Raw genomic sequence first — 25,380 nt, 5'->3', positions numbered from 1 at the left:
AAAAGGACCAGTTGACTGCACCACCACCCATGAAGACAGCGTTCAATCTAACCCCATCCAAACAATGTATGGCCCATAATATTTCTAGTGCACATACAAGGCAAGTAAACATTATAAAACTAACTGGCATTCACTAAACAATGAACAATGCAGTGGCTGAAAACAAAATGAGAAATATGTTAAGGGGGGACACCCCTCTTTGGACAATTTTTTTTATTTGTTATTTGCAGATCGATTGCTATGGAACTTTACTGTTTTATGAAGTTTTATGCGCTGATTCTAAATCTGCACTTATTATTTATTCGCAATTTTATGTTTCTCATTGGGAGTTGGATAATTTTCTAAACAATTGATGCCATGATAAAATTTGGCATACCAAAGTAAAGCTTAACATCTAAGGAATGCAGTAAAACAAGAATGAGCCTCCTAGGCCAATTAGGTCTAAAGCTAGAGGCTGCCAAACCCATTGCAACAAAAGTTCCCGCACCTGCCTTATACAAAGTATCTTTTTTAAAAATGTTACTGACCAATATGTGCAGTGAAATTAGCCTTACTACTGAGAGTAAGAGTTCCTGTCTTCAGGAAAAAAAAATTACTACGCTAGCACAACTACAAGCAAAATTATATTCACTCCAAAACTGCTAGTGTGTCAAAATTGTAGTTTTGAGAAAACGAAGAAAAACGGTTTCAAGCATCTTTATGAAAGCAAAAGCTCCTCAAATCACTAGAATGCACCTGGAGAATAATCTGGGTGCATCCCAGACTGGTGCTTCTTTTTTGCCATCATCTGGAGGCCCCAGTGATAATTCCCGTTTCTTCCTGGAAGCAGTGGTGCGACGCAAGTCTTTTTCTTTGGCTCTCTTTGAGCCAGAGTCTGTTATATTAACATTCATTTCTTGAAGAATGGCTGTTGCTGCATATTCAGTTCCAGTGTTGAAGCGTAGCACTGCTTCTGCAACGGCTGCCTCCACAGCAAAAAGGGAGAAATGCTGCTCTTTTGAAATCATACTCCAGATGACAAAGTGAAACGATTCATTAAAGTTTTGTGTTCTCCCTCGCTTGCACCTCTCCAGCAGCTTTCCATCTGCTAGGCGCTCGTACACAGGCAAAAGTGCCTTTGCCACATCCGCTGGCAAGTTATACTTGTGCCTTGGTTGTGGCTTACCTTTTGCTGTTGCCGCATTATGACGGCACCAAGAATCCTTGCCACTTGGGCACAGGCTGTGGTCAGAGCGGCTGTCAGTTGACGTGACATGGTGGTAAGTTGCCATTACCGCTCTCTGCATGGCGTCAACATCACCACAGTGAGACTTGAGCGTTCGACCCATAATAGGCACTCAGCTTGTTGGTGAGGTCTGCTGTGAGCCTCCCCTTCCTGCCAAGGCCCCGCACGGCTTCACTTTTGTGCTTCTGGACCAGGTTTCGAAGCGCTGCACCCATACGTTTTTGCACATGATTGATGCAGTCTTCTTTCTCTACATCCGTGAAGCCGTACACCTTTGCATCCTTTATAGCATTAAAAGTGCGCAGCATGGTTGTGTATTTTACTTTGTTGCGTTCTAAAGACCGCTGGAACAAGATCAATCCAGCCTCAACTTCCATTTGGCCAGATTTACAATCAGTAGTCTTCTGGCACTGATGGGATTCCCTCCACCCAGCATACTCATCAGAGTCAGGTTTGGGTCCAACTTCACAGCCCAAACAAAAGTTTGAAAGCACTACGTAGTCCAGGATGTAGCCAGTAAATAGCTTCGCCACTGCACCTACTCCTATATGCGAAGAATGGCCCCGCGTCATCCAGGTGCCGTCAAAGCAAACAGCAATGTTTCCTTTGTGTCCAAAACACAAGTTTTCATAGACTGCAACCGCTTTTTCTGCGCACCGCACCATAACAGTCTCAGCTGCACGCGTCGCACCGGGGTTCAAAGTTCTTTTTAAATGCCGCTGAAACGTCTTGTTGTGGAGACCTCGGCTAGACAGGCCCATCGCTGAGAAAATGTCATTCATGGCTGTCTGGCCATTACCTGTTGCGAGCATCGCACGCCCGGCAAGGATATTAATTTCAAACGGGTTGCATTTCTTTTCACCTCGTACCCGTTGCGAACTCCACTCAGTCGCTATCTCGCCGCACCGCTCGCAGATCAGCATCAGTTTCACCGCGAGGCCGTATTCGCGATCTCCTCTCACCATCTCCACGCGTTCTTGACAAGTCTGGCAGCGCAAAGCTCCGAGGAGGGAGTTTACCGCACGCATGTCGACGGCGGTAAACGCTGCCTTACGTTCGTCTGTGACCGATGCTGTCGCGCCGCTCAGTTCCGTGAATGGCTCCATCTTACGCGTCGTTGCTGCCATTGACCCAAGCTGCTCGAGCGAAGCCTTTTCACGTGCGCTTGCCTCCCTCACGTCGCTGTCGGTGACATTTTTTGAATAAATTCTCACTCGGCCGGAGACTGCAGACGTGTTGGGTGCGCTGTCCGGCGATGCAACTTCCAGCGGGGCGTTGTCTGGTTCTCCGCGGCAGCCGGGCGGTTGCCCGTCCGTGCGTTGGTCGGAGAGCCTGGCGTCCGCAAGCGCGTTGGCGTTGGGTGCACTGTCTAGCGAAGCATTTTCTGTTTCTCCACGGCTATCGTGCAGCTGATGATCCGCAAAAGTGATGGGTGCACTGTTCAGTGATGCGTCGTCCAGCGAAGCATTGTTTGCTTCTCCGCGGCTATCGGGCGGCTGTTCGTCCGCACTTGCTCCTCGTCGATCGCTGACTTCAGACGGAAAAGAAGACGATTCCCGTACTTTCCTCTTCGTTTTCCTTCATCTCCGGCTGAAAACATACACCGAATGGTGCTTCCTCGGTCCCCCGGGCATAGTTGCGTTCCGTGCCGTAGCGTCAGCGAGGACTCGCTCAAAATGGCGACATGTGCAGCTCTCATGCCAGGTCAATGGGCCTAAGCCTATCAGATGATGCCATTCAGGTCACGTGCTTTTACCGACCAATAAGAACGCGCGTTGAAGAAAATTTTGCGTGTTTTATTTCATTGCTGCTGGCACATGGTGGCTGGCTGAGAGAGGATGGAAAGCCGGACGCGCGAGCTTTCAAACAAGACCAAGATGGCATAGGTGCGGCTTTTCGTTTTTGCGCGGCACGCTGTCGAAACTAGCGCTGTCTGTCCTCAATTTAAAGGGCGCTTTTGGAAACTACACATTTTTAAATCGACATTACTGCGCAATTACGCATCAGATTTAAGTGAAAATTTGCTCAAAGGTGAAGAATTATGTCAGGAATCCAAAAATGAAAAGATATAAGATCGGGTTTTTTGACCGATTTTCGGTCCCAAAGAGCCGTGTCTCCCCTTAAGGGGGGACACGGGTCTTGAAGGCGGAAAAATCGCCCAAAAATCAATTTTTAGAAAACTGAAGTATTAGAATCTACAACTATTATTCTCTGATTCCACCAAGTTTCTCACCTCTCGTGTCAATATTTGAGGCGTAATATCAATTTATAACAAGTCGGCTGGCTCATTTCAAGCTGATGTTTTCACTAAAATAGCGCATTTTCAAAAAAGTATAGCTTCCGTTCCACGGCCGCGCTCACGGCGATCTTGGTCTCTTTCGAAAGAGTGGCTTTTCGCCTTCAAATTTCGCGCTCCTGCGCGTCGTTTCACTCATTGGTTCGATACAAACAAAGAGAAGAAAAAAAGCCACAGCACACGTTCCTATTCGTTGCTTCGGTGCATGTGACAAAAAGGGACCCTGTGATTGGCCGTTCGCGTCTCGCGTCGTCTGCTGCGCGCGTCAGGGCAGTCGGAGCCGTGCCCTTAGACGCCATCTTGCCTAGTGCTGTCAGCCTCGAACGCCTCGGAGATCTCGCAGCGATGTCTACGCCAACGAGAAAGTTTGCGATGCGTCATAAATACGGCAAAAAAAGGAAAAAGTCGTCGATCGGCAATGCTAAGAAAGGTGCTTTGGTGTTGCGAGACGCCGAAAACGAGCAGATTCCTGCATCCAGTGACCGTGCCGACGAACCTACGGATCAGCTAGGCCTAGCGGGCCCGTCAAGCGAGCACACTTCAGACGTCGTCAGCCGCGTTCGTCCCGATACAACGCTTCTGACGCCTTCCGATCTGGCAAGTGAAAAGAGAAAAGCCGACGCCAAACTGCGGGAGTTGGATTCAACGCCAGCAACGAAACGTAAGACAGACTTTGCCGCCAGCGATGCCGCGATCTGCCCGCTTGATGAGACGAGCTTCGCCGTGATTTGCATCGAGTCGATCAACAGCCTTCTCGACGGTGCAAAGTGTAAAACGTGTGGAGGGAGTGTTAAAATCGGCCGAGGTGATCGCGAATACGGCCTCGCTGTCAAGCTTTTCTTGACATGTGTCAACTGTGGCGACAAGGCATCGGCGTGGAGTTCGCCGCGTGTGGACGGAAAGCAAAGTGTAAATCCTTCCGCTGTGAACATTCTGGCTGCGCGCGCGATGCAAAGTACCGGCAACCGGCGGACTGCATTCAACGACATCTTTGCCGCGATAAATATTTCCCATCGTGGACTGTACACGAAAACGTGGCAGAGCTACGTAAAAGAAAAGCTGACGCCTGCCGCGACGCGTGCAGCCGAGAAAGTGACCGTTGAATGCGCGGAGTCAGTCCGGAAGCTGTACGATGAACTGAACATTGACAATCCTGGCAACGTAGCCGTGTCCTACGATGGGACTTGGATGACTCGTGGGCATTCTTCCCACATCGGAGTCGGCACTGTCATCGAGCTTTTTACGGGGCTTGTCCTAGACTGCGTTGTCCTGAGCAATTTTTGCACAGGTTGTGAGCGGGGACCGAAAGTGGACGACCCCACGTACCAAGAATGGAGAGCAAGCCACATCTGCCAGAAAAATACTGATAAAAAGGCTGGTGAGATGGAAGTAGAAGCAGCCCTAATCCTATTTAGAAGATCGCTCCAGAAGCACAACCTGATATACAACAGTGCTGTCAGACGGCGACAGCCGGTCCGTTCCTCGCCCTGAAAGATGACCAAGTGTATGGCTACGTTGAGGTCACCAAAGAAGATTGCATTAACCATGTTCAAAAGCGGATGGGGACAGCTCTCCGCAATCTGCTGTCAAAACAAAAAGGGTCAGGCTCGGAACCACTTGGTGGTAAAGGCAGACTAACTGGTGATCTAGTCAACAAGCTAGGTTCTTACTATGGCTGGGCACTCAAGTCCCACAGTGGCAACATAGAAGAAATGGCAAAAGCGGTGATGGCTACCTATTATCATGTGACATCAAATGATCAGGAGTCGGATCACAGCCTTTGCCCAACAGGTTCAAGTTCCTGGTGCCGGCAAAATGCTGCCAGTGCCAAAGGAGAGCCAGCCCCAAGGCACCGCTACAGCCTTCCTAGTCATGTATGCAAGGCATTGCGACCAATTTATGAGCGCCTCTCTGACAAGAAGCTCCTTGAGAGATGTGCAAGGGGAAAAACCCAAAATAATAATGAGAGCCTGCACTCTCTCATATGGGCACTGGCACCAAAAGAAAGGCACGCATCCCTCTTCAGTGTTGAGGCCGCAGTTGCAGAAGCAGTCTTGAAGTTTAATATAGGGTACCAAAGGACCTCGGTAGGAATTTTGAACGAGCTGTGTTTGAATCCTGGCCAGAGAAGTGTGCGGCGTATGGTACAAAAGGACAAGCTTCGGTCCGTTGCATCCACAAGCAAGCGTGCATCGGCAGAAAATTTGCAGCGTGCTCTGAAAAAGCGCCACAAAGGTGGTAGTGCTCAAAATGACTATGGCCCTGGGGCATATTTAACAATGTCTGGTAGTTGACATGTACATATTTTTTACTTTTAGTGATTAAAAATGACTTCCGTTTGTTTTTCTCATTTTCTCAAGATGTGAATTTTGGTCTCCTGTCAAGTTGGTGAATGCGATATCTCAACACCCATTGCAGATACAGCAATGATTCTTGTTTCAGCATTAAGCCAAATATGTGGAGCACACAATGTTGCAAGCAGATTTCTTAATTATTGCTTTAAAATTTTTTAAAATGGCACTTTTTGTGACCACTGTGTTTCCATGTTACGACTACTAAACTTCAATGTGCAATAAAATGAAAAATAATCATTAAATCAAAAATCTGCTTGAAACATTGTGTTCCTTATTCATTCTAGTATATAGCTATATGCTAATAAGAAGTTTTTGTGAAGTGGTTTTTTTCCTATTGTTTTCACAGCAAGTGCACCATTGTTCTTAATTATCTCAATGCCTAATTGGTTCAGAGAAAAACTAATTATATTTTTGGAATCAGCACCAGGAACTGCACACGTGTGCCAAGTTTCATCACTTTAGTTTAAAAAAGTAAAGAAAATGGCTTTAAGACCAGTGTCCCCCCTTAAGGGGAGATGCGCGTCGAAAAAGCGAGTTTTCCGAGTAATTTTTCAGTTTTGAGTTTTTGCCTGTAAAATTATCTTTGAACATTTAGCTACAACTTTCTAAAAGATCAAGGCAAAATTCGATCGTGAAGTTAGTAAAAAGTCCATTTTATTCAACCACGGTGGCTCGAGAAAGTGCTATTTTCCGCGCAAATCGTCAATTTTCGTGCGCCTATACCTCGAGAACGCCGCGTCGCCCGCCATTGCCGTTTGCTGGGAGAGGTTGAGCAAGCCTTTCTCTTGTAGATAGCATCTTCGCAGTTTCGTATCTCGGCTGCAAATAATAAAAAAAACGTTTTCCGCGCACGCTTCGAGCGTCCCTACTGGACCTTTTAAATCACGTGGTGCTCTAGAGAGGCCGCCATTGGCCTAGACTGATACGACGCTGTGGCGAAGCCTACCTCCTGCTTTCGTTTTGTGCAGCGTCTGGATCGCGCTACATCGTGCTCTGCTAGTTCTTTTCAGCGGCCTTTTAGCATTTGTTGAGTTCGCGATGAACGACACGCAAAAGCGCAACTTCCGAGCTCGAAAGTCTCGGTCGAAGAACCCGTACCGAGGACGCCGTCGCGGACCTCACCGGAAAACTGCAGCGGGAGACGCAAGCTAGTCCTAACCAGGCCAACGTGCACTCGGACGAGATCGATGCCGCGGTGAACTTTGTGAGCACCTCGGAGGTGAAGATTGGACTCTTCAAGGAAGATAGGGCAGCATGCGGTCATCGATATTCTAAGAGTGTTGCGATATGCGAGATTAGCACGCTTACGGTGCTGGTAAGCGGTGCTGCTTGCCCTACGTGCCGCACCTGTACCCTTGCGGTACGCGAACCGGTGGAAAAGCGAAAGGGGATTTCGGCCTTTCTTGAGCTGCACTGTGAAAGTAGCGAGTGCCTAGCATCAGTGCTTTCTGCTGTGCACACCTCGAGCCGCATTGTGCCCGGTGGACTTGCAGATAGCGCCAGTGGAAATCGGGACTATCGGAGTGGAAGCTCTCGCGACAGCTTCGCCGTCAATGTGAAGGTGGTGGTGGCTGCGCGCGCGATTGGCATCGGACACGAACAGCTGTCGCGATTTTGTGCAATTCTTGACCTGCCGAACCCATTACAAAACAAGAACTTTGCTGCTATCGGCAAGAAAGTTTATGGTGCGGCCATGAAAGCAGTGGCAAGAAGTTTCATGTGCTTTTGTTGTGTTTATGAAAAAATAAAGATGTTTGAAACTTTCAAATGCAATTTTCTCCATTCATAGTTTTCAGCATTTTTTACATTTTGTGCAACAAATTTTGAGTACTTTTAGTGGTCAGATTTGGATGAAATTTTGCGCACAGCCTCTTCAAAGTGTGTAGAATGTTGTTATCTACCTGGTTATAAAAAATCTCTTGAACTTTTTTTGAAAAAAATTCAGAATGTTGACACATGGTGCCCAAAATATACACATTGGTGTTCCTGAATTTTTTTTACAATTATAGGATAAAATGAATAAATTTGAAGTAGCTGTCGACATACTGTATTACCAAAGCAACATAATGAGCTACTGCAAGCTGGTCTAAACATGCATTTCATTATCAAAAAAGTGTGCACAAAAGGCCCTATATTGTGCTTTTGCCGACACTTCTACACAAAAACTAATAAAGATATGTGAAAAGTAAAAACATATTTGGAATCAGCATTAAAAACTCTATAAATGGCCAATGTTTCATAACCTTAGGTTCAATATTAAAGAAAAAGTGTTTTCGAGGAGCATCTCCCCTTAAGGGGAGACACTGGTCTTAAAACTATTTTCCTTATTTACCAATCAAAATTTATGCAACTTGGTGGGTTTGTGTAGTTCTTTGTGCAGATTCCAAAACTGCAATTATTTCTTTTGTGATACAATTATTTCATGAGATAATTACATCAATTAGTCTAATTCTTACAAGAACAAATACAAAATGACCACTGAAGAAAAACTTAAAATGAACACATTGCTGGACACTAAAAAGAATGATGAACACAATGTTGCAAGCAGTTTTATGATTAAGCAATTATTTCTTGTTTTATTGCATAACAAAGTTCAAAGGTCAAAATATAGCATATAATGGTCACAAAAAAAAAAAGCCATTTTAAAAATTTTGAACAAGAAATTAAAAAATCTACTTGCAACATTGTGTGCTCCACATATTTGTTGGCTTCATGCTGAAAAAAAATTATTACTCTATCTGCAATAGGTGCCGAGATATTAAGGCCGCAAAACTGCAAGTGGTCGACAATGCATGTTTTGAGAAAAGAGCAAAAAAGAAACAGGGCATTATTTAACAGACATTCACTGGTGCAATGCACACATTTACAATGTAAAATGGCTAGAAACCTCCAGGAATGTAGTCTCTTTGCTTTCCAATCTCCAAGTGTCGCCTCTTTCATTTTGATTTGCAGTTGCAGCACATTCATTTGTCACTTTTTCGGCTGCGCGAGTCGCATGCAGGCAGCGTTTTTTTTTTTTTTTTTACGTACGTGGTTTTGCTATGTTCTCGCATCAAGGCCACGGTTAGGAACGTTTATTGCGGAAAAGAAATGTAATTTGGAGCTGTTTGCTGCTTCCCAGTGCTATGCATTGCACTGGAAGCAAGTGCATTCACTAAGGACTATGAATGAGGTCCGATCGGCGCAAACGCGCGGCGAGCTCTACAAAGACGACGTGTCCCGCAGTTTACGCATTGGAGAATAAGTTTGACGGCGATTTCTTTTCCCCGTTCACTTTTTTAAATGCCAATATCGCCGCTGTATGTTTTACGCTTCGTCAATCTCGGCAAACTGTTTAGATCTGACGATATGATATCGCCTCGCCAAGCGAACAGCCCGCCGCGCTGCCGACATCGTCACGAAAACAATCCGTCTACCGCTTCGTTGCTGGAGTTGGCGCGAGGTCAAGCTTTTTCCGTTTTGAGCTTATCTTTCTCCTCATCTGCGGCCAGCGATATCACTGTCGCGGCGGGTGCGACCGCTGGCAGTAGCAGTCTCCCGTGCCGGGGAACACGCTAGGCCTACTTCAGGCTCGTACATACGATCGTTCGGCGCACGACTTTCGTCAGCCTGAGCGCGCACAGCCGGGGCAGGGCATCACTTGAGATGATTATTCAACTATTTTGTTCACTTATTTCACAAATTCTTGCCGTGAACGCACCTCGCGGCTCGGAACCAAGCGTGGCCGGCGTCACGTCTCCGCCGCCTCCCCGTGGCTCGGGCGCGCCGAGCAGACGCAGTCATCTAGCTCCACCAATGCGGTGACGCCTTATCGTCACGTGCACCCCGAAAGCCAATGGGATTGCAAATGCCACGTTTTCTTTTTCTGCTATTTTTTATGCGACCAATGGGCGAATGTAAGCAGCAGAGGCGGCAATTTGAAGACGAAAGACGGATCTTTCGAATGAGACCAAGATGGCTACGGTGCCGCGCACTAAATGGGAGCTACGCCTCGCGGAAAATGGTTGTTTCTGGGGTCGTTTTCGGCCCAAATTTGGGTGACATCGATTATATAAATTGGCATTGTGACTAAAATACCGACCCTAGAGATGAAATACTTAGCAGATAGGTAGATAAAGAGCTACTGATTTCGCAAATCACATTTTCTAAAAAGTGATTTTTTCGCGATTTTTTGGTCCGAAAGACCCGTGTCCCCCCTTAAATGAAAGTATGCTAGGCTAAGCAATGCCAGCAACCAGATTAAAATGAACACCCTGCTTACCCTCTCGAACTTCGTTACTTTAGAAATGATGTGGTCATCAGCAGCGATGACAGGACCCAATTCAAAAATGTCTCTCAGCAGCTCATTAGCCTGCAAAGACAAGACACGGGTCAATATAACCTCACAAAATCACATTTCAACACAAGGAGCAGCAAGCACAGAATTCACTAAAAGCAGTCTAGCACGTCGTCCCCACTTCTGACACCTTCATGTACAGCTTCATGTACAAATACAAAAAAGCCGGAAATACTATTCCAGGTGGGTGTGTCATGAAGCCGTGCAGCTACTGTACACTTTATCGCGCAGGCATGCACGCACGCGCACACACAGGCACATACACACAAAGGAATACTGCCCTAATGTATTTTTTGCATTGTGCAGCAAAGTCGACACAGAAGGAAATTATTCAGGAGTCTTGAGCGCAGAGTCAACTATCATAGTGATAACCACAATTTGCAAAACTTGTTGTCTGCTGAACACTCTTTGAATCCAGGAACTATTATCAAATGTCTAATGCTGTGTGTGGATTAACTGCAGTAGACCATTGCAATTATATTCCTGCCCATCGCGCTGTCTCGGCTGCTACATTTTCCAGACCCAATCTCATCCAAGCTCCCATAAAAACCTATGCAACGCAAACTTGGCTGCTAGTTGCAACTGTGGCAGCACCATGAGACACTAGCTCGCCATAGTGCTTTAGCCTGCGCCAGCATTTTTATGCTGCGTACACTTATGGGCAACATGAATCTCATTGCCGCTACCACAGCAGTTCCTTTCCTGCTGCGGCATGAGCACAGATGACTGAAGATGCGGGAACAAAACTATACCGCGGCAACCACCTCACCAGCACCACTGCACGAAATGCAGTTAGAGAGTTGACTCCGACTAGTGTTTGTATCTTTCCTTGTCGCCACACCTCTGCTAGATTCCAAACCGACAAGGATGTGGGATCAGAGGGGCCACAAGCAGAGTTGCAGCGAAAACACAAGCCCCTCCCCTCCTCTGTTTCCTTTCTGCCAACAGCTTGCTCAGGCAAACAGAGCCATTGCACTGTGCTCAGGACATTCTGCACACGTGAATGATTGCGTGAGCCACACAGTCTTGCAAATTCCAGCAGCAGAGAAAGAAGATGAGGTATGTTTTTCACATGTGCACTTCCCAGTTACTGCCGCATTATGTGCAATACCACATGACAAACATGCAAAGCTCCGCCTTAACCGAGCCCTATCAAGCTTTCCAGCTGGGATGTCTTTTTTTTTCCAAGGTCCCACAACAAACATAATGGCAAGGTTCTAGCTCTCAAGGCTTCTTATGTTGGACACCACAGAACCACTGGATTCCCGGAGTGTTGTTTGGACTGCGCGCTTCTGTCCCAAGTTTCTTTTACCCCCTTTACTTTTTAGTTAATTGCATCGTGATAGCTTACAGCGGGCCCTTTCACTACACAACCAGCCATCATTACATAAATGCGGTTATTTTTTAAGGGTCGCATGTCTACACACTGTTCGCATGCATGCCTTGCACACAGAGATGGAAGCAAAGGCATGTAGGGTTTCTGAACGTCATTTTAAACAGGCGGAAGTTCCTCTAGGTTAATAAGGTTCAGAGCCTGTGAACTGGCTCGCTCCTGCGGAAGAAAATACCGTAAAAACCCGCGTATAATACGAGTTTTTTTTCCAACTTTCAGCGTTCCAAATTTCCGCCTCGTATTATTTGCGGATCCCAACCAAAATGTCAAAGTTTTGCGAGAAGTTTTGGTTTCGTTGTTGCCGCGTGGCTACGGCTTGGCTTTGTTATCGATGTGCGGCTACGGCTTGGCTTCGTTGCCCTAACGTGGCCGCACCCCGCAGTGGCCACGACGTCGAGGTGTCGTCTCTTTGTTGTTGAGTCGTCGAGTGCGCACAGCATCAGCGCATGTGCTCTCGTGCAAACCACGGTTCGCGAAAAAGTGCACGCTTTTTTCTTTAAGTGAACGAGCAGGATGCCAGGGTCTCGGAAACAGTACTCGGCTGCTTTTAAGAGAAAGGTGATTTTAGTTGCTGAAAACATCGGCAACAGTGCGGCCGGGAGGCAGTTTGGCGTCACCGAGGGAAGCATCCGCGGATGGCGACGACAGAAAGAAGCCCTTTTCGCGTGCAAGGGAATGCGAAGAAGCTTTCGCGGGCCAAAGAATGGCGCATTCCCGGAAATTGAACTCGCTCTGACGGAGTTCGTACGAGAACAGCGAGCATCGCATCTAGCTGTGAGCGTAGAGCTTATGCAAGCAAAAGCTAGGGAGCTTGCAAGGGAAAAGGGAATTCCGAGCTCCGCCTTCAAAGCAAGCAAGCACTGGATACATCGCTATATGTGCCGTGCTGGATTCTCGCTACGCCGGCGAACCTCGATTTCACAAAAGCTGCCCGAATCCTTCGAAGAGCTGCTGGTGGCTTTTCAGCGCCACGTGATTTCTTTGCGAAAGACCAAAAACTTTCAGCTGGGGCAAATAGGCAATGCTGACCAGACGCCGGTTTACCTGGACATGCCATCGCCCCTCACCGTCCATGAGAAAGGCTCTAAACAAGTTTGTATCCGGTCTACTGGAAACGAGAAGACGCGGGTTACAGTCATGCTATCGTGCACGGCAGACGGCCGCAAGCTCCCGCCCTATGTCATCTTCAAGCGCAAGACAATGCCGAAAGGTGAGGAGCTGCCGAAGAATGTCATCGTGAGATGCCACGAAAAAGGTTGGATGAACGAGGATCTTGTCCTCGACTGGGTGAAGTCAGTGTGGTGCAAACGGCCCGGTGCACTGTTGTCCTTTCCATCCATCCTCGTGCTGGACGCGTTTCGTTGCCATTTGGCCGACTCGGTGAAAAGGCTGCTAAGCGACTGCCGCACAGAACTTGTTGTGATTCCGGGTGGGATGACCTCACAACTTCAGCCTCTCGACGTTTGTGTCAACAAACCCTTCAAGGACGCAGTCAAGCGATGCTACGCGGAATGGATGCGGTCAGGTGAGCCTGCAGTGACGCCGGCCGGGCGGCTGAAGCGAGCATCGCCAGCCACGCTGTGCAAATGGATTGTGGACGCGTGGGCAAGCATCCCAGAGGAGCTTGTGCGCCGTTCGTTTAAGAAGTGCGGCATCTCAAACGCCCTCGATGGCACAGAAGATGAGTACCTGTGGGATGATTTGTCCGACAAAGAAATTTCCGAGGAAAGCGCTGCTGAAGATGAAAGTGATTGAAGTGTGAGGTCCGATTTCAATAAATGTCTTGTTTTTTCTCTCTCGTATTATATGCGGTAAAAACTTTTTTTTTCCATTTCGCGTCTCCAGAATTTCACCTCGTATTATATTCGGGTTCGTATTATACGCGGGTTTTTACGGTACCCCTGCAGGCCAGTGATGAATGAAGTCACAAATGCAGCCCACTCACAGCCAGGTGAAGGTTCATTCCCGAGCCAAGCAGCTGGCAGAAAGCATCATACTGCAGCTTGTGGCTCCAGGTGTCCAGCTCGAGCACTTCACGGCCAAACTTCACAGTAATGTCCGGCGAGGTGCCCTCCTGCACGCAACACAAAAATCGAGATGCCACACATGGAGACAAGCTCCCCTGCCTACGTAAAAAGACCAGCAAGAGCTGACGCAAACGCGAGGCCTGCCGAGTTGGCGTACAGGCTCCACCAATGAAGTGCAAGCTGCCCTGAGAAGACCTGGTTACAGCCAAAATTGCCTTTTCTTTCACAATCACTACATCTCAGTACAACAATAAGCGAATTGGTCAGTGTCATGACAGTTCGTTGAATCAACTAAGCCAAAAAAGACCACAAGCAGACACTATCTAGTTCACTGACACATCACAGAGGTTTTAAGGAATTTTCTTGGACATACTCAGGCTCGACGCACTATTGAACAGATTCTTCAGCATAAATTTCAGAAAGCATGTGCTAAGACTTAACAATAACCCCCCCTCCCCCCCCCCCCCGTCTCCCGCGAGAGCGCAACAATTTGCATTTTTCGCAGAACCACATCTTTTTTATGACGCTATGGCTGCCATGGACATGGGTAGGAAACGGAAAATTACTATGTGATTTGTGCAAATAAAACTCGAAAGGGAGTTTGACAGCTTGAAAGAAACTGCACTGATCATAACGAAATTTCAAACTGCACAGGACAACCATAGCAGAAGGCAGATTAAGAAAACACAAACAGCACATTAAAATATGGAAGCAATGGATGAGATGCCATTACTTAAAAGGTAATGCTTCAGATGCGTGTACCACACTTGACTGAAGCCGAATTTTCGATACCTAAACACATCCAGCCTCCCGTGCAGAAGCAGCCACTATCACCGCCTTACCACTGCTACTCAATAGGGCCATTTTTTTTTTCTTTCTTTTTTACCAACACCAACTACTCCATCATGCAGCAGACTTCAGGGGCAAACTGCTGCCTCTTCCTAGCAGACACCCTCGCTTGCTCTGCAATGTGAAGAGGGTGAGGTGTAACGAACTGGGAGCCTGAACCAAGCCAGCTTACATGTACGGCCCGGTAGACATCGCGGAAAGTTGAGCGCTGTTGGCGACGCTCTTTCTTGGCTCGGAATTTCTGGCTGTCAGTAGCAAGCTGCCGTAGCTGGTTGCAGAGGGCATCTGGTGGCTCTTCAAAATTCTGAAAAAGAGAGGGGAAGACTCTACAGAAGTGAACCTGCACTATCTGCCAGCTACTGGCCTGGAGGCAGAACCCCGTCACTGCTTGCAGGTATCAGACACATTGCGCTGCCGCTACAAGAAATGCAGTCTTCACTTGCAACATGAGCGCATTCCTTGTCAAAATTTAAGGTTTTTTAGTAACCGTATGTTGCCACATATTAGTCGTGCCCCCCCACCCTTAGCCCTCGCTAACTAAAAGAAGAACTTACTTCAAATACAGTCAAACCTCGTTATAACAAACTAATACAGGGAGCGAAAATTTGCTCGTTAATCCAACATTCGTTATAAAAGTGGCCGGCCAAGGTCCTGTGAATGTTTTCTAATAAAACGAAACAATATGTGCACTAATATGGACATACAAAGGTGCAAAAACGCACAATATTTTAATTAAAAGCTTCGTATAAGCATGAAATCTCACTTTTTGTTTCATTTTGGAGAGCAAAAATGAATACTCAAGAAGGGATGTTTTGCGCGATGGAGCCAACAGACTCTGGGAGTGTAGTGCACATGGGTCGGTCGCAGTAGCAGAGGCACGGCAGGGGCTCACGCCATGACGAGGCAATGGTGATGGCGATGACATGCCAGCCACATGCTTGTCAGCCGTTGCATGGCCGTTATGACCTCCAAGATCACCGCGCGCAGGGGTGTGATCGCACGCGAACGCACGGGCGATTTAAACGCACTTCTGCGGCGAGCAATTCGATTGATTGAAAAATGGTGTTTCTTGATGTGTTTTCCAGCTCCTTTACGCATTTTTTGCCATTTTAATGAAAGAAGACTGCTTTGTTATAATCGATCTAGTGTCAAATTTTGAAATTTTTCTTTCGTTATACAGAAAGAACTCCCACAGAAATAAACCATAGACCAACCAAACTGATATTAGTTCGTTTTATCTGATAATTCGCTATATCCGCATTCATTATAGCGAGGTTCGACTGTATATGCAGATACAAACCCCCCCACAACAATCCACGGATCCACGGATGGCATCGCGATGCGTATCAGCAAGAAAACATGTAAAAATGCAATCTAAACGCCAGCAGTGAGAGGCAACTGGTGATCAAAGGTGATAACTAAGCTCCACCTTGCCATCCATACCTGCATGCAGCCAGTTAACTAGTGGAAACCAAACTGTAGCGGGTCATCAGGGAAAGCAACCATCAGCATGAACATGTAGGGTCAACGATGCATGGCCAGGGTGCACACGAACTAACCATTCTTTTTTTTTTTTTTTTTTTTTTACACATGGAGCTCTGTGGATCCTGCCAGAACTGGGCAATGACTGGGCCAAAGTTCATCCTATTTCTACCTCAGGCAAAGCCACAAAGCTACCAAAGACCATGCATATAAGTCAACCCTAAGTTTCAAGTGGTTGTTTTGGAAAAAAAAAAAAAAAAAAAGGGCACTTATATGCAGTGACATAAATTACAACATATGGTCTTCAGAAATGAACACCCCTGCCAAATTTTCATAATGTCATGTGACTGTTCACGTCATAAAGCAAAAAGAAGCAATGAGCTATGCAAGAGGGAAAACTTCACTGAGGACTGACGGGAGAGTGAGCGCACACTGACAACAAAGAGGTTCAAAGCACCCTGTGCTCAACTTCAAGCATGGTTGACTTCAAGTGCCGCTCTAAATAAATAAAGAAAGCTCAGCAAATCGGTTGACGCATTACTAATGCAGCCATTTTCCCGCGGCCCTTCACACTTGCTGGGAGAGGCCCTTTCACACAAAGCAGCCGACACTGCTAGGCAACAAATGAATAATACTCCGTGCTCATGAAGAAAAACAAACGCACATCGTCATAGTCTCTTGCTACTTCATATATGATGGCAATAACTTCTCCAGCAGCAATGCGCAGGTCCAGGTCAGGGCTCTCCAATAGCTCCTGAAGGCGCCCAATGCTACTGCACAGAGTTCAAATGCAATTCCAATGAGAATCTCCTTCAGAGAAACACACACACACACAAAGGAGAAACAAGGAGGGAACAGACTGGAAGGGAGAGAGAGAGAGAGAGGAAAAGAAAAAGCGACGTTTTAATACACTCAGGAGAGGAAGCAGGCACTAGCATTTTGGAGCAATAAAACAAGTTTTGAAGCACTCGAGTTATGTTTTGGAGCATGTATATAAGGTTAAATGCCTTGATTATTTGCAATATTATATTCCTGAAGTACAAAGACAAACAAATTTTATATTTTTTATTCCACATTCAATGCTTTGCAAATTATGCACGCACGCCTGACAACACAAGTCGCCAAGACATGTATAAACGTCTAAAATAACAGCTGACCTGAACAATGATTCCAAACAGACTACAGTCAAAACTCAATATAACGAACACACATATAACGAACTATTGAATACAGCGAACTCTTCCGAAACATTTTTGTCAAACACATGTATTTTTAACTTCCCATAGCGAACGCGGTTCGGCATAAAATGGATATTACGAACTTTGCGACGCCAAGCACTATCTCACTTTAATAGCAGGAGGCAGGCTTCGTTGCACTACATGTGTGTTATGCGGCGCAGCAAACGTTCAGGATTACCTTGCAGGCGCTGACAGCGCCACAGATGCCACGACGGCATTGGGAGTTGACAGCCGAAGAAATCTATGGCCTCCGAGATTACCCCCGCGCGCCTGTTTGTGCGCACGGAGGTGATCTCGGAAGCCATAAGAAATCGTTTGCATCTCACAATCGCCGACAGCGTCGCTTCAGTAGCGGCGGCAGCGGCACGATCGAATGTTTTTTGCTTTTTTGGATGGAGGAAGGAAACAACTTGCTCTTTTGGTTTTTTCACCACTCGCGTTTTTTGGTTTTAGTGTTAGCAGCGGCGTGGCCATCGTAGCGTTCGACGGAGGCTGCGTCGGTCGTCGTGTCGAGTGTGGTGCGCGAGTGTGCGTTGTGCTGTGATGGCGGTGAACGTGAAAAAAAGAGCAGAACTGACGTTAAAGACCAAACTCAAGATAAAGGCAGTTTACAAGAGGAGACTGATTGACACTCTTCTCGTGAAGCTTCTTAAGAAGCAGGACTTGAAGATCGACTTGCTGGGAGCATTAAAGCGGCATAGGACAGCGTGAAAGGCGAAACGATTGCCAACTGCTTTGGGCATGTAGCTTTTGTTCCAGCAGAGGCCCGCGCATCAAGTGACGATGGGGACAAAGCAGAAGCAGAGCTCCACGAGCTTCTGACATGAGGTGACATGCCCGCAACAATGACTGTAGAGGACTTTGTAGGCGGCGTCGACATCGCAGCGACCATGGCTGTACTGACGGACGCCGAAATCGCTGTGGAAGTTTCTGAACATCCCGCAGACGAAGCTCAGGCTGATCGTGCAAATGATGAGAACATTCCGACTTCACAAGAAGCGCTTGCTGCATTGGATTTACTGCGCCGCCACTACAGTGCTATTGAGAGCAGTGGGTTTGCCCTTGTTGAGCGTTTGCAAACTGTGGAACAGGGCGTGATACGGAACGCGATCAACACAAAAAAGCAGGCCGCGATAACGCAGTTCTTTGCGCGTAAATAAACGGACGTGACCCAAGAAGGCACCCTCCGAGTTGCTGTGCCTTCTCAGATTGAATTTTGCTGCTCTTGCATGGATTTTCTACAAAATTTTATATCACGAATTATGGATAGAGCGAACTATTTTCCGATTTTTTAACTGTTCCTTATAACGAGGTTTCACTGTATGTCTGGCCTTATCTGATAAATTCTTGAGAATTGGTTATTTGGTCTGCCAAAAAGGCGCCTTCAGACCACAATAACGCGACTTGGTAAGCTTGGTGCCAGTGCCACTCCCATACTTTTTGTCTACCGTGGGATCGCAGATGACTGCAGCACCATTTCAATCGCCTTGTTTGTTTGTAAACATGGAGGTCTGCAGGGGTGGAAGTGGCTCGAGCATTTTGGAGCAACTTTAGGACATAAACAAATGGTATTGACGGGTATACCAACATTCAGCTTTACTTCACTGTCTCCTGCCAACAGTTTATCAGTCTTTACTTGAGCAATGCTGGGGCTCATTTTTATATCTTGGCAGTAGGCCATATTCCCTTCCAACGCTCTTGCGAAGCTTCCTAGTGACTGACAGCTTTGGCGTTCCAACCCATAAAGCTTCAAGTATGATTTTGTCTGACGTAGGCCTGACATGCTTCTCAGGGACAAAGGAGCTCGATGTTGAAGTACTGGCTTGTTTTCATAGTAAAAGCACTACAAAGACTTGTGTATTTTTGCAGCCGGACAAGTTTCCCAACAGCTCGCGGTAGTTTACGCTATCTGCTTCGGTTGCTACTCTCGCTACTCTCTCCACTGGCGATTCAAAAGGCTGGAAGGAGGTGCTACGTCACATGCATAGTGCATTTTTTTCGCAATTAACTATCTCCAATCACCTGTGGCTCATACAAAAATTGCTTGCGAACAAATATTTATTATGCTCCATGCTTCCTTCCCTTACAAAAATTTCATTTGTATTAAGCCCAGTGCAAGATGCATTATATTTTTGCCCCTAGCACTGTGACATTATTCCAGAGTTCTGTTCAATTTGATGGCAGAAAATCAAGGCAGCCAGTTTGGAGCAGAATGGAGCAATTGGAGCAGCGCTTCCACCCCTGAACTATGGAAACTCCCAAATCAACGATGCCCAACTCAAACCATGCTATCAGTCTGCTGTGCTTCTCATGGTTACAGTTTACTACAATACTACAGCAGGTTAACAAGATTGGATCACATTCATTGCAGGCAGTACAATGGTTCACTGTGCAGCAAAAACCAGCCTACCGCTAAATTTGATGTCAGTAAACTAAGGCACCTGGTTTGGAGCAGTTTTGGAGCAATATTGCGCTTTGGAGCAGGATGGGACAGGAAATGCAGTTTGGAGCAGAATGGAGCAAATGGAGCAACGCTTCCACCCCTGCACACTCCGAAGGCAGGTGCAATGCCATCAAATCAATGCCCTTATCAATACCCTCACAGGTGTTGCTCCGAGGCTTAGCTACCTAGCGCAACGATAGTTCTCACATTAGCGGAAGCTTTGCATCATTTTTATAGCTTAAGGAATTAAAAACAAAAAGAAAACAACAAAGAAACAGATCTGCAGCATAGTTATCAAATTCTAATCCAGTCTTGTGAAAACTGAACCATAAGAACGCTCTTCCTAACTTATTCCTTATTCCCTTTGATTACATACAGTTTCCAGATTATTTGCTGCTTCAGGCCTAAAAAACTTCCATCCCTCATTTTGTCTCAACCGCTGTCGATTACAAGACATCAGTTCTCATTTACGAGTGTGCCAGCAAGAACGGGGATTTAGTGCAGTCCACTTATAACTATATTGAGAAAACAGTTTTCTCAATATAGTTACAAGTGGACTGCACTAAATCCAGATACAGCGATACTGGTTTTAACTGATATCTTCCGGTTTTAAGTCTGAAAATATCAGTTATAACCAATACCGTTATATCTGGGCCGGTGAAAAAAAGAAATACACCCACATATTTTCCCATGCATTTAGCCTTGCCTACATACTAGAAATAGGTAAATTGGTTTAAACACTTAATTACAGGATATATAAATAGCCATAAAATGACTTAAGCAAGCTTAGAAGTCAGAAATTCGTGCTCGCTTGAGCGGTAGCTGAAGCTTGACAATAGCTGAGAGCATAGCTTCTAGTAGCACGTAAGGTGGGGCCTTGTTGCCACCACCTTCCACGGATGCACAATCAAGCGATGGCGATTACGTTAAGGCTGCACTCTTTGTGTGGCGACAGGCAGCGAATGTGATGATGATAGCCAGAAACCTATTGTTGTGTCTGACATGGCATTGATATCCGCTCTTTATATAAATTTATTTTTACCTAGAGGCTACGGGAAAACTGGCAAATCCCTAGAATCTGATCTTTATAAGAGATGTATCGTTACATCTGGTATCGGTATAAGTGTATTACACTGTACAGAAGGCACAGTACACTTGACACAAGTGGATGATAGATGCATCCACTGCATTCATCATCGAACCAACCCATGGCTTCTTTAGCACAGCTTCTAGAGGCAGAAGGCTAGAGAAGCTTTAACAGCTTCGCCCTTTCAGAGTCCTTCAAATTCACTACTGAAAACTTCACGAGAAACCAATCTCTTTTAGCCCTTTCTACGCAATAAACAACAAAAATGGGAAAACAAGGGAGGAAACCATCACCTTTTGGCCAGTGCCAGCAGTCTGTCCACAGGTGCAATGGTGAGCAACAGGCCCCAGGCCAGGAGGGAGGCGCCGTGCAACACGCTGGCCGGTGTGTTGCCAGTTGACGGCTTGGCGCCCGACAATGCCTGCCACAGGGATTCCATGCAGCTCTGCACCACCTGCATGCGCCAAGGTGAGTGTCAGCTCGGGTATCAGGGTGTACAACCCTTGCCATATTTGACCGTGCGAGTAACGAATTGCAACCATAACACGTGCTGGACGGAATTATTCATGCTTGCCTCTTTGCCAGGGCTCATATTTCGCACATTCCCCTCGAAGCACGAGCCCGTTCCTCTCCCACTCAAAAGATTCTACACAGGGTTGTGCTACCGATGCGCAGCAAACACACAAACAAACAAAAGAAACGCCACAAAGCAAAAGTTTTTAATGCAACAGCAGATGGCAGTTGGCAGGCGACAAGGCTGAACATTGGCTGGTCGTCGGGCTGTCCGATGTCATGAGGCCTGAGTTAGCAAGAGCCACCAACTTGGGAGCTGCTACTTCCCACAGCTAGTTAGCGCAGCACCGGTCGAAGCACTCCATACATGGCTTCGCACCACCTGACACTATACTTCTGAATGATCCCCAACAGCAAATATTTAACTTCAGTGAATGCCTCTTCCCAGAATTAGCGGGACACTTGATGAGAGGAAATGATGCTCGCCTCTGGTGATTATCTCGAGCTACTGAAGCATCTTAATATTCCTGTGTAAATTAGCAAATGTGGTTGGTGACCAGAGTGCGATGTAACATGACACTGTATCCAATGCCTGCTCATTGTTTAACATGCGCAATAAGCAAACAGCACTGACAATTGCCAAAAGGCTTTCAGAAGTTTTCTGAACCAAGAAGTAATTGCATGCATTAATTACTATGTCTGAATGGATGGGATGAAAAAAAAAAAAATCATGCCACATTTTCAGTTTTAACTCCAAGATAGTCCTATCATAAAACAAATCACATCGCACGGATACGTGCACACAAACAAAGGCCCGAAAAGAATGCACTTTTAGCTTTACGACATTCGCTGCTCCACTAAGCAAACATGACAAATAAACGATAAAAGCTCACTCACTGGATAGTTGTCTGACTCGGCCACAAAGCAGCATAGGCCAATGGCTGTTGCACACTGCAAGGAAGGAGGGCGGTAGAAAAGGAAAGAAATACTGTCACACTACCAGTCACTGCACTGCTTAATAGCAATCAGAAGGGCAACCAAAATAGCAATCATGAACCAAAATAGCAATCATGAACTCTCAGTAGCCACAAAATTTTTTCCTTATAGTGTCATATATCACATAACTAGCATTAGTAACAACATTGAAATATACTGCTAAAACAAGAACTCATTTTGTAATCTTAAAATGTTAACAGCAAAAATTTCTACTTTATCTTGTCCTAAATTTATTCTTAGTTTCCTTGTTATAAATGAGTTTCAAACCAAGCGCTTACAACCTTGCCACTACCACCAGTCTGTTCTATGAAGAAAAAAGAAAAAAAAAAAAAAAAAAGAAAAGAAACTGGGGCCATATCCAGCGGAGGTTCCTTTCGTGAACCGTTCTCTTTCAAGATGACGTCAATTTGACGTCAGCAAGACAGCGGGCGCCACCTCACAGTGAGGACGGGAAAGACAGCAGCCAATCAGCGATGGCGACAGATCGTAGGCGTGTCCACCACGAGCATGTGGCTTTTTCTGGTACCAAATACTTGTGCCAAAGTGGTGTTAAGCATGAACTAAATCTAATAATTACACAGTAATGCAAAATAGTGAATAATAGACTGAAATATTCTTAGAAGCTTCGTGTTAACAACTGCCACGCAATTTTCTTGGCTCATGAGTACCTTTTTCGCCGCTAGATGGTGTCGCGTGCGCGGCGGCGTCGTCTGCTTCCTCGCTCGCTGTGAAGTTTTTGTAAGTTCTGTCTTTCGCACAGAATGGCAAATATCCTAAGAACGAGGTCTACAACGCCCGTAGTATGCAGTCCGAATCACGCTAGCTCTATGACGGAGGAGTTGCTGCCGCCGTTGCAAGTATGGACGAGCTGCTTGATACCGGCACCGTGCCGGCGCGTCCGCGCCTGCCAATGTAGCGGGGCAGCGTCCGTAGCCTTATCGGCCGCTCAAGCATCGTGAGTATGCGCGAACTTTCCGTGAATAGCTGTCAATGTAGGACGCAGCCAATGACATATGGAATCCGACCGCACTCGATCCAGTCAGCCACCGTCTGCTCCCCTTCCGCTGATGTAGGAAGAGGCAAAAACTCATCCTGCACACTTACGGACGCGAATTATTTGTCTCTACGACTGCCGGATTCAAATGGTCGCACTGCTGTTGACCGAGAGCTCCCAATCGCAAAGTAGCGATCGAAGCGCATAGAGCACCTTTGCTTCTGACGGCAGCCCGGCATGCGCCCCTTCGTCCCCACTTCGCTTCGCGATCGGCACAGAGCCTTAGCCAGTGTTGCCGCAAAACCTCCAGAGACATGTAGAAGGCATCGTCTCATTTTTCTTTTACTGCGTCAGTTTACTAAAACCGCAAAAGCGCTGCCAAAAAAAAAAAAAAAAAATACCATGGCCATACTCAAGCAGCTGCGCGGCGCGCGGCGTCGCTCGACTTCGGCCATGAGGCGCCACAGTGAGCACAGAGCGGTTCCATCTCGAAGCAGACCAACTCGCCGCGGTTCCTGCGCCGGCCGGCAAAATGGCTCCTTTCGGAGCGGTGGCCCCGCCCCGTGACGTAGGCGAAAAACGCGGAGCCGTCTCCGGAAGTTTGGGGGGTCACACCGGACGTGACGCAGCAACCAATTAGGAGCGGCAAAAGGAACCAGTTCCCGAACGGAACCGTCGCTGGATCTGGCCCCTGGATTATACAAGATTTTTACCAAGACAGGCAAAATCCGAATTGGTGACTGAAACACTTATTTGCTCCCCTATCAACGTCCCTTTTTGCTACAGATATAGTGTGATTGCACGAATAAAGTCCCAAGCTATGAAGTCTCCCTACTTCCAGCAATGACTTAATTAAAATTAGGGTTTCTGCATCCCCTTGAACAGTGGAGCAGCCTTGAGAGAGCACACAAGCCTTCGGTCAGCGAGGTTGGCTTCACTGCGTGACAGTCATGTCATTTTTAAAATAAGCATGTCAGACCACAGGCACTCCCAAGCACACCCCACATTTACCCTGTAGTACGTTTTCGCAACGCTAGTGCTGCCACCAAGTGCCGAAGACCGCACAGAAGACCGCACAGGAGAAGCGTCACTTGGAGTGCAGTTCAGTGTATACTAAATGTTCTTGCATAAATGTGGGCACCACTATACTTTTACATAAAATCTTAGTGGATATTCCGACAGTTTGAAGCACTCCAGATCGAGCGGTCACTACTTTAAGAACCTGTATATCATGCTAAGTTACTTTTGTAACTTATTCAACAGACATTATACAACAAAACAGCTAGGAATGCCCAACCTGGACTCTAGTGCATACCTTTGCCCGCACAGACGGCGGCTGTGCTGCGTCCAGGAGCAGAGTGGTCAGTGGCTGTCGCAAGGTCTGAAAAAGCCCGGCCGACTCCTCGCCTGCCCCATAATGGACACAAGCCAGTGCCGCCAGCGTCGCCGACACGCCCTGCTCCTCACCCCGACCCTTGCGTAGGCCACGCTCCACAAAGTCGCACACGGTCGTCGGCCTGCACCAAAGGCAAAAGCAGTTATATTGACCCCTGTACTACGTTCAGGATGCCAAGGAATGCACATGGTCGAGTGAGAGGTCATTGAATTCATGACACCAATCTGTTTCACACACAGAACAAAAAAAAATCTTGCAGTTCTTTGATGCCAAAGGGACACTGTCATTCCCTGCCATGGCACCTAAATGGCTACAGCACTTTGCTGCTAAGCTTACACTTGCCACAGTGCGATGCATGTTGACGGAGGCGAAATGCAAAAACAGCCATCTGCCATCTGAGGACAGGGCTTGTTAAAGAACTCCAGACGCCCATGATTAATCCTAAGCCCTTCACTACAATGCCCATTATGCTCAAACTGCAGCTATGGGGCTCCAAACCCCACAATACCCCCACGCTCTAACGTTTTATTAAAACATTTACTTTAGCTGATAAATTTACCATGTAAAGCTAGCACTAATGATGGTCTACAGGTTCTTACTGGAATCCCATTTCCCTCCAAAATTGCTGCATGATGCTTCTACATGCATATACGAAGCTCTTGCTACATGCAATAGGGATGATTTACTGCCAAGTTCATGAACATGCCTGGACTCACACTTTTACTTCAAGTGGTCCTCGAGGCCTGCTTCG

The 25,380-nt window shown here is 46.7% G+C and overlaps 1 protein-coding gene and 2 pseudogenes across 2 annotated transcripts in view; 1 reads left to right on the top strand and 2 right to left on the bottom strand.

The window, feature by feature from the left end:
- The window catches only part of Ifrd1 (Interferon-related developmental regulator 1), a 38,428-nt gene that overhangs the window by 1,931 nt on the left and 11,117 nt on the right, over positions 1 to 25,380 (bottom strand). Inside the window, exons 5-11 of one of the 2 annotated variants that reach the window (XM_084595525.1) lie at positions 24,549 to 24,750; positions 22,141 to 22,194; positions 21,024 to 21,184; positions 16,627 to 16,735; positions 14,653 to 14,784; positions 13,550 to 13,678; positions 10,137 to 10,226 (exon numbers count right to left, since the gene is read on the bottom strand). In XM_084595525.1, coding sequence (XP_084451651.1) covers positions 10,137 to 10,226; positions 13,550 to 13,678; positions 14,653 to 14,784; positions 16,627 to 16,735; positions 21,024 to 21,184; positions 22,141 to 22,194; positions 24,549 to 24,750 — 877 coding nt within the window. The remainder of the gene's footprint in view (positions 1 to 10,136; positions 10,227 to 13,549; positions 13,679 to 14,652; positions 14,785 to 16,626; positions 16,736 to 21,023; positions 21,185 to 22,140; positions 22,195 to 24,548; positions 24,751 to 25,380) is intronic. The other variant, XM_084595530.1, reaches the window with a different exon arrangement.
- Positions 35 to 4,100, bottom strand: LOC146208632 (uncharacterized; annotated as a pseudogene).
- On the top strand, positions 3,064 to 5,815 carry LOC146208631 (uncharacterized; annotated as a pseudogene).

Source organism: Amblyomma maculatum, chromosome 1, assembly GCF_055883805.1.
Source record: "Amblyomma maculatum isolate TAMU_Amacu chromosome 1, ASM5588380v1, whole genome shotgun sequence".
NCBI classification, from domain to species: domain Eukaryota; kingdom Metazoa; phylum Arthropoda; class Arachnida; order Ixodida; family Ixodidae; genus Amblyomma; species Amblyomma maculatum.
Note: the sequence above shows the minus strand (reverse complement) of the source record. Positions and strands in the feature narration are given on the sequence as shown.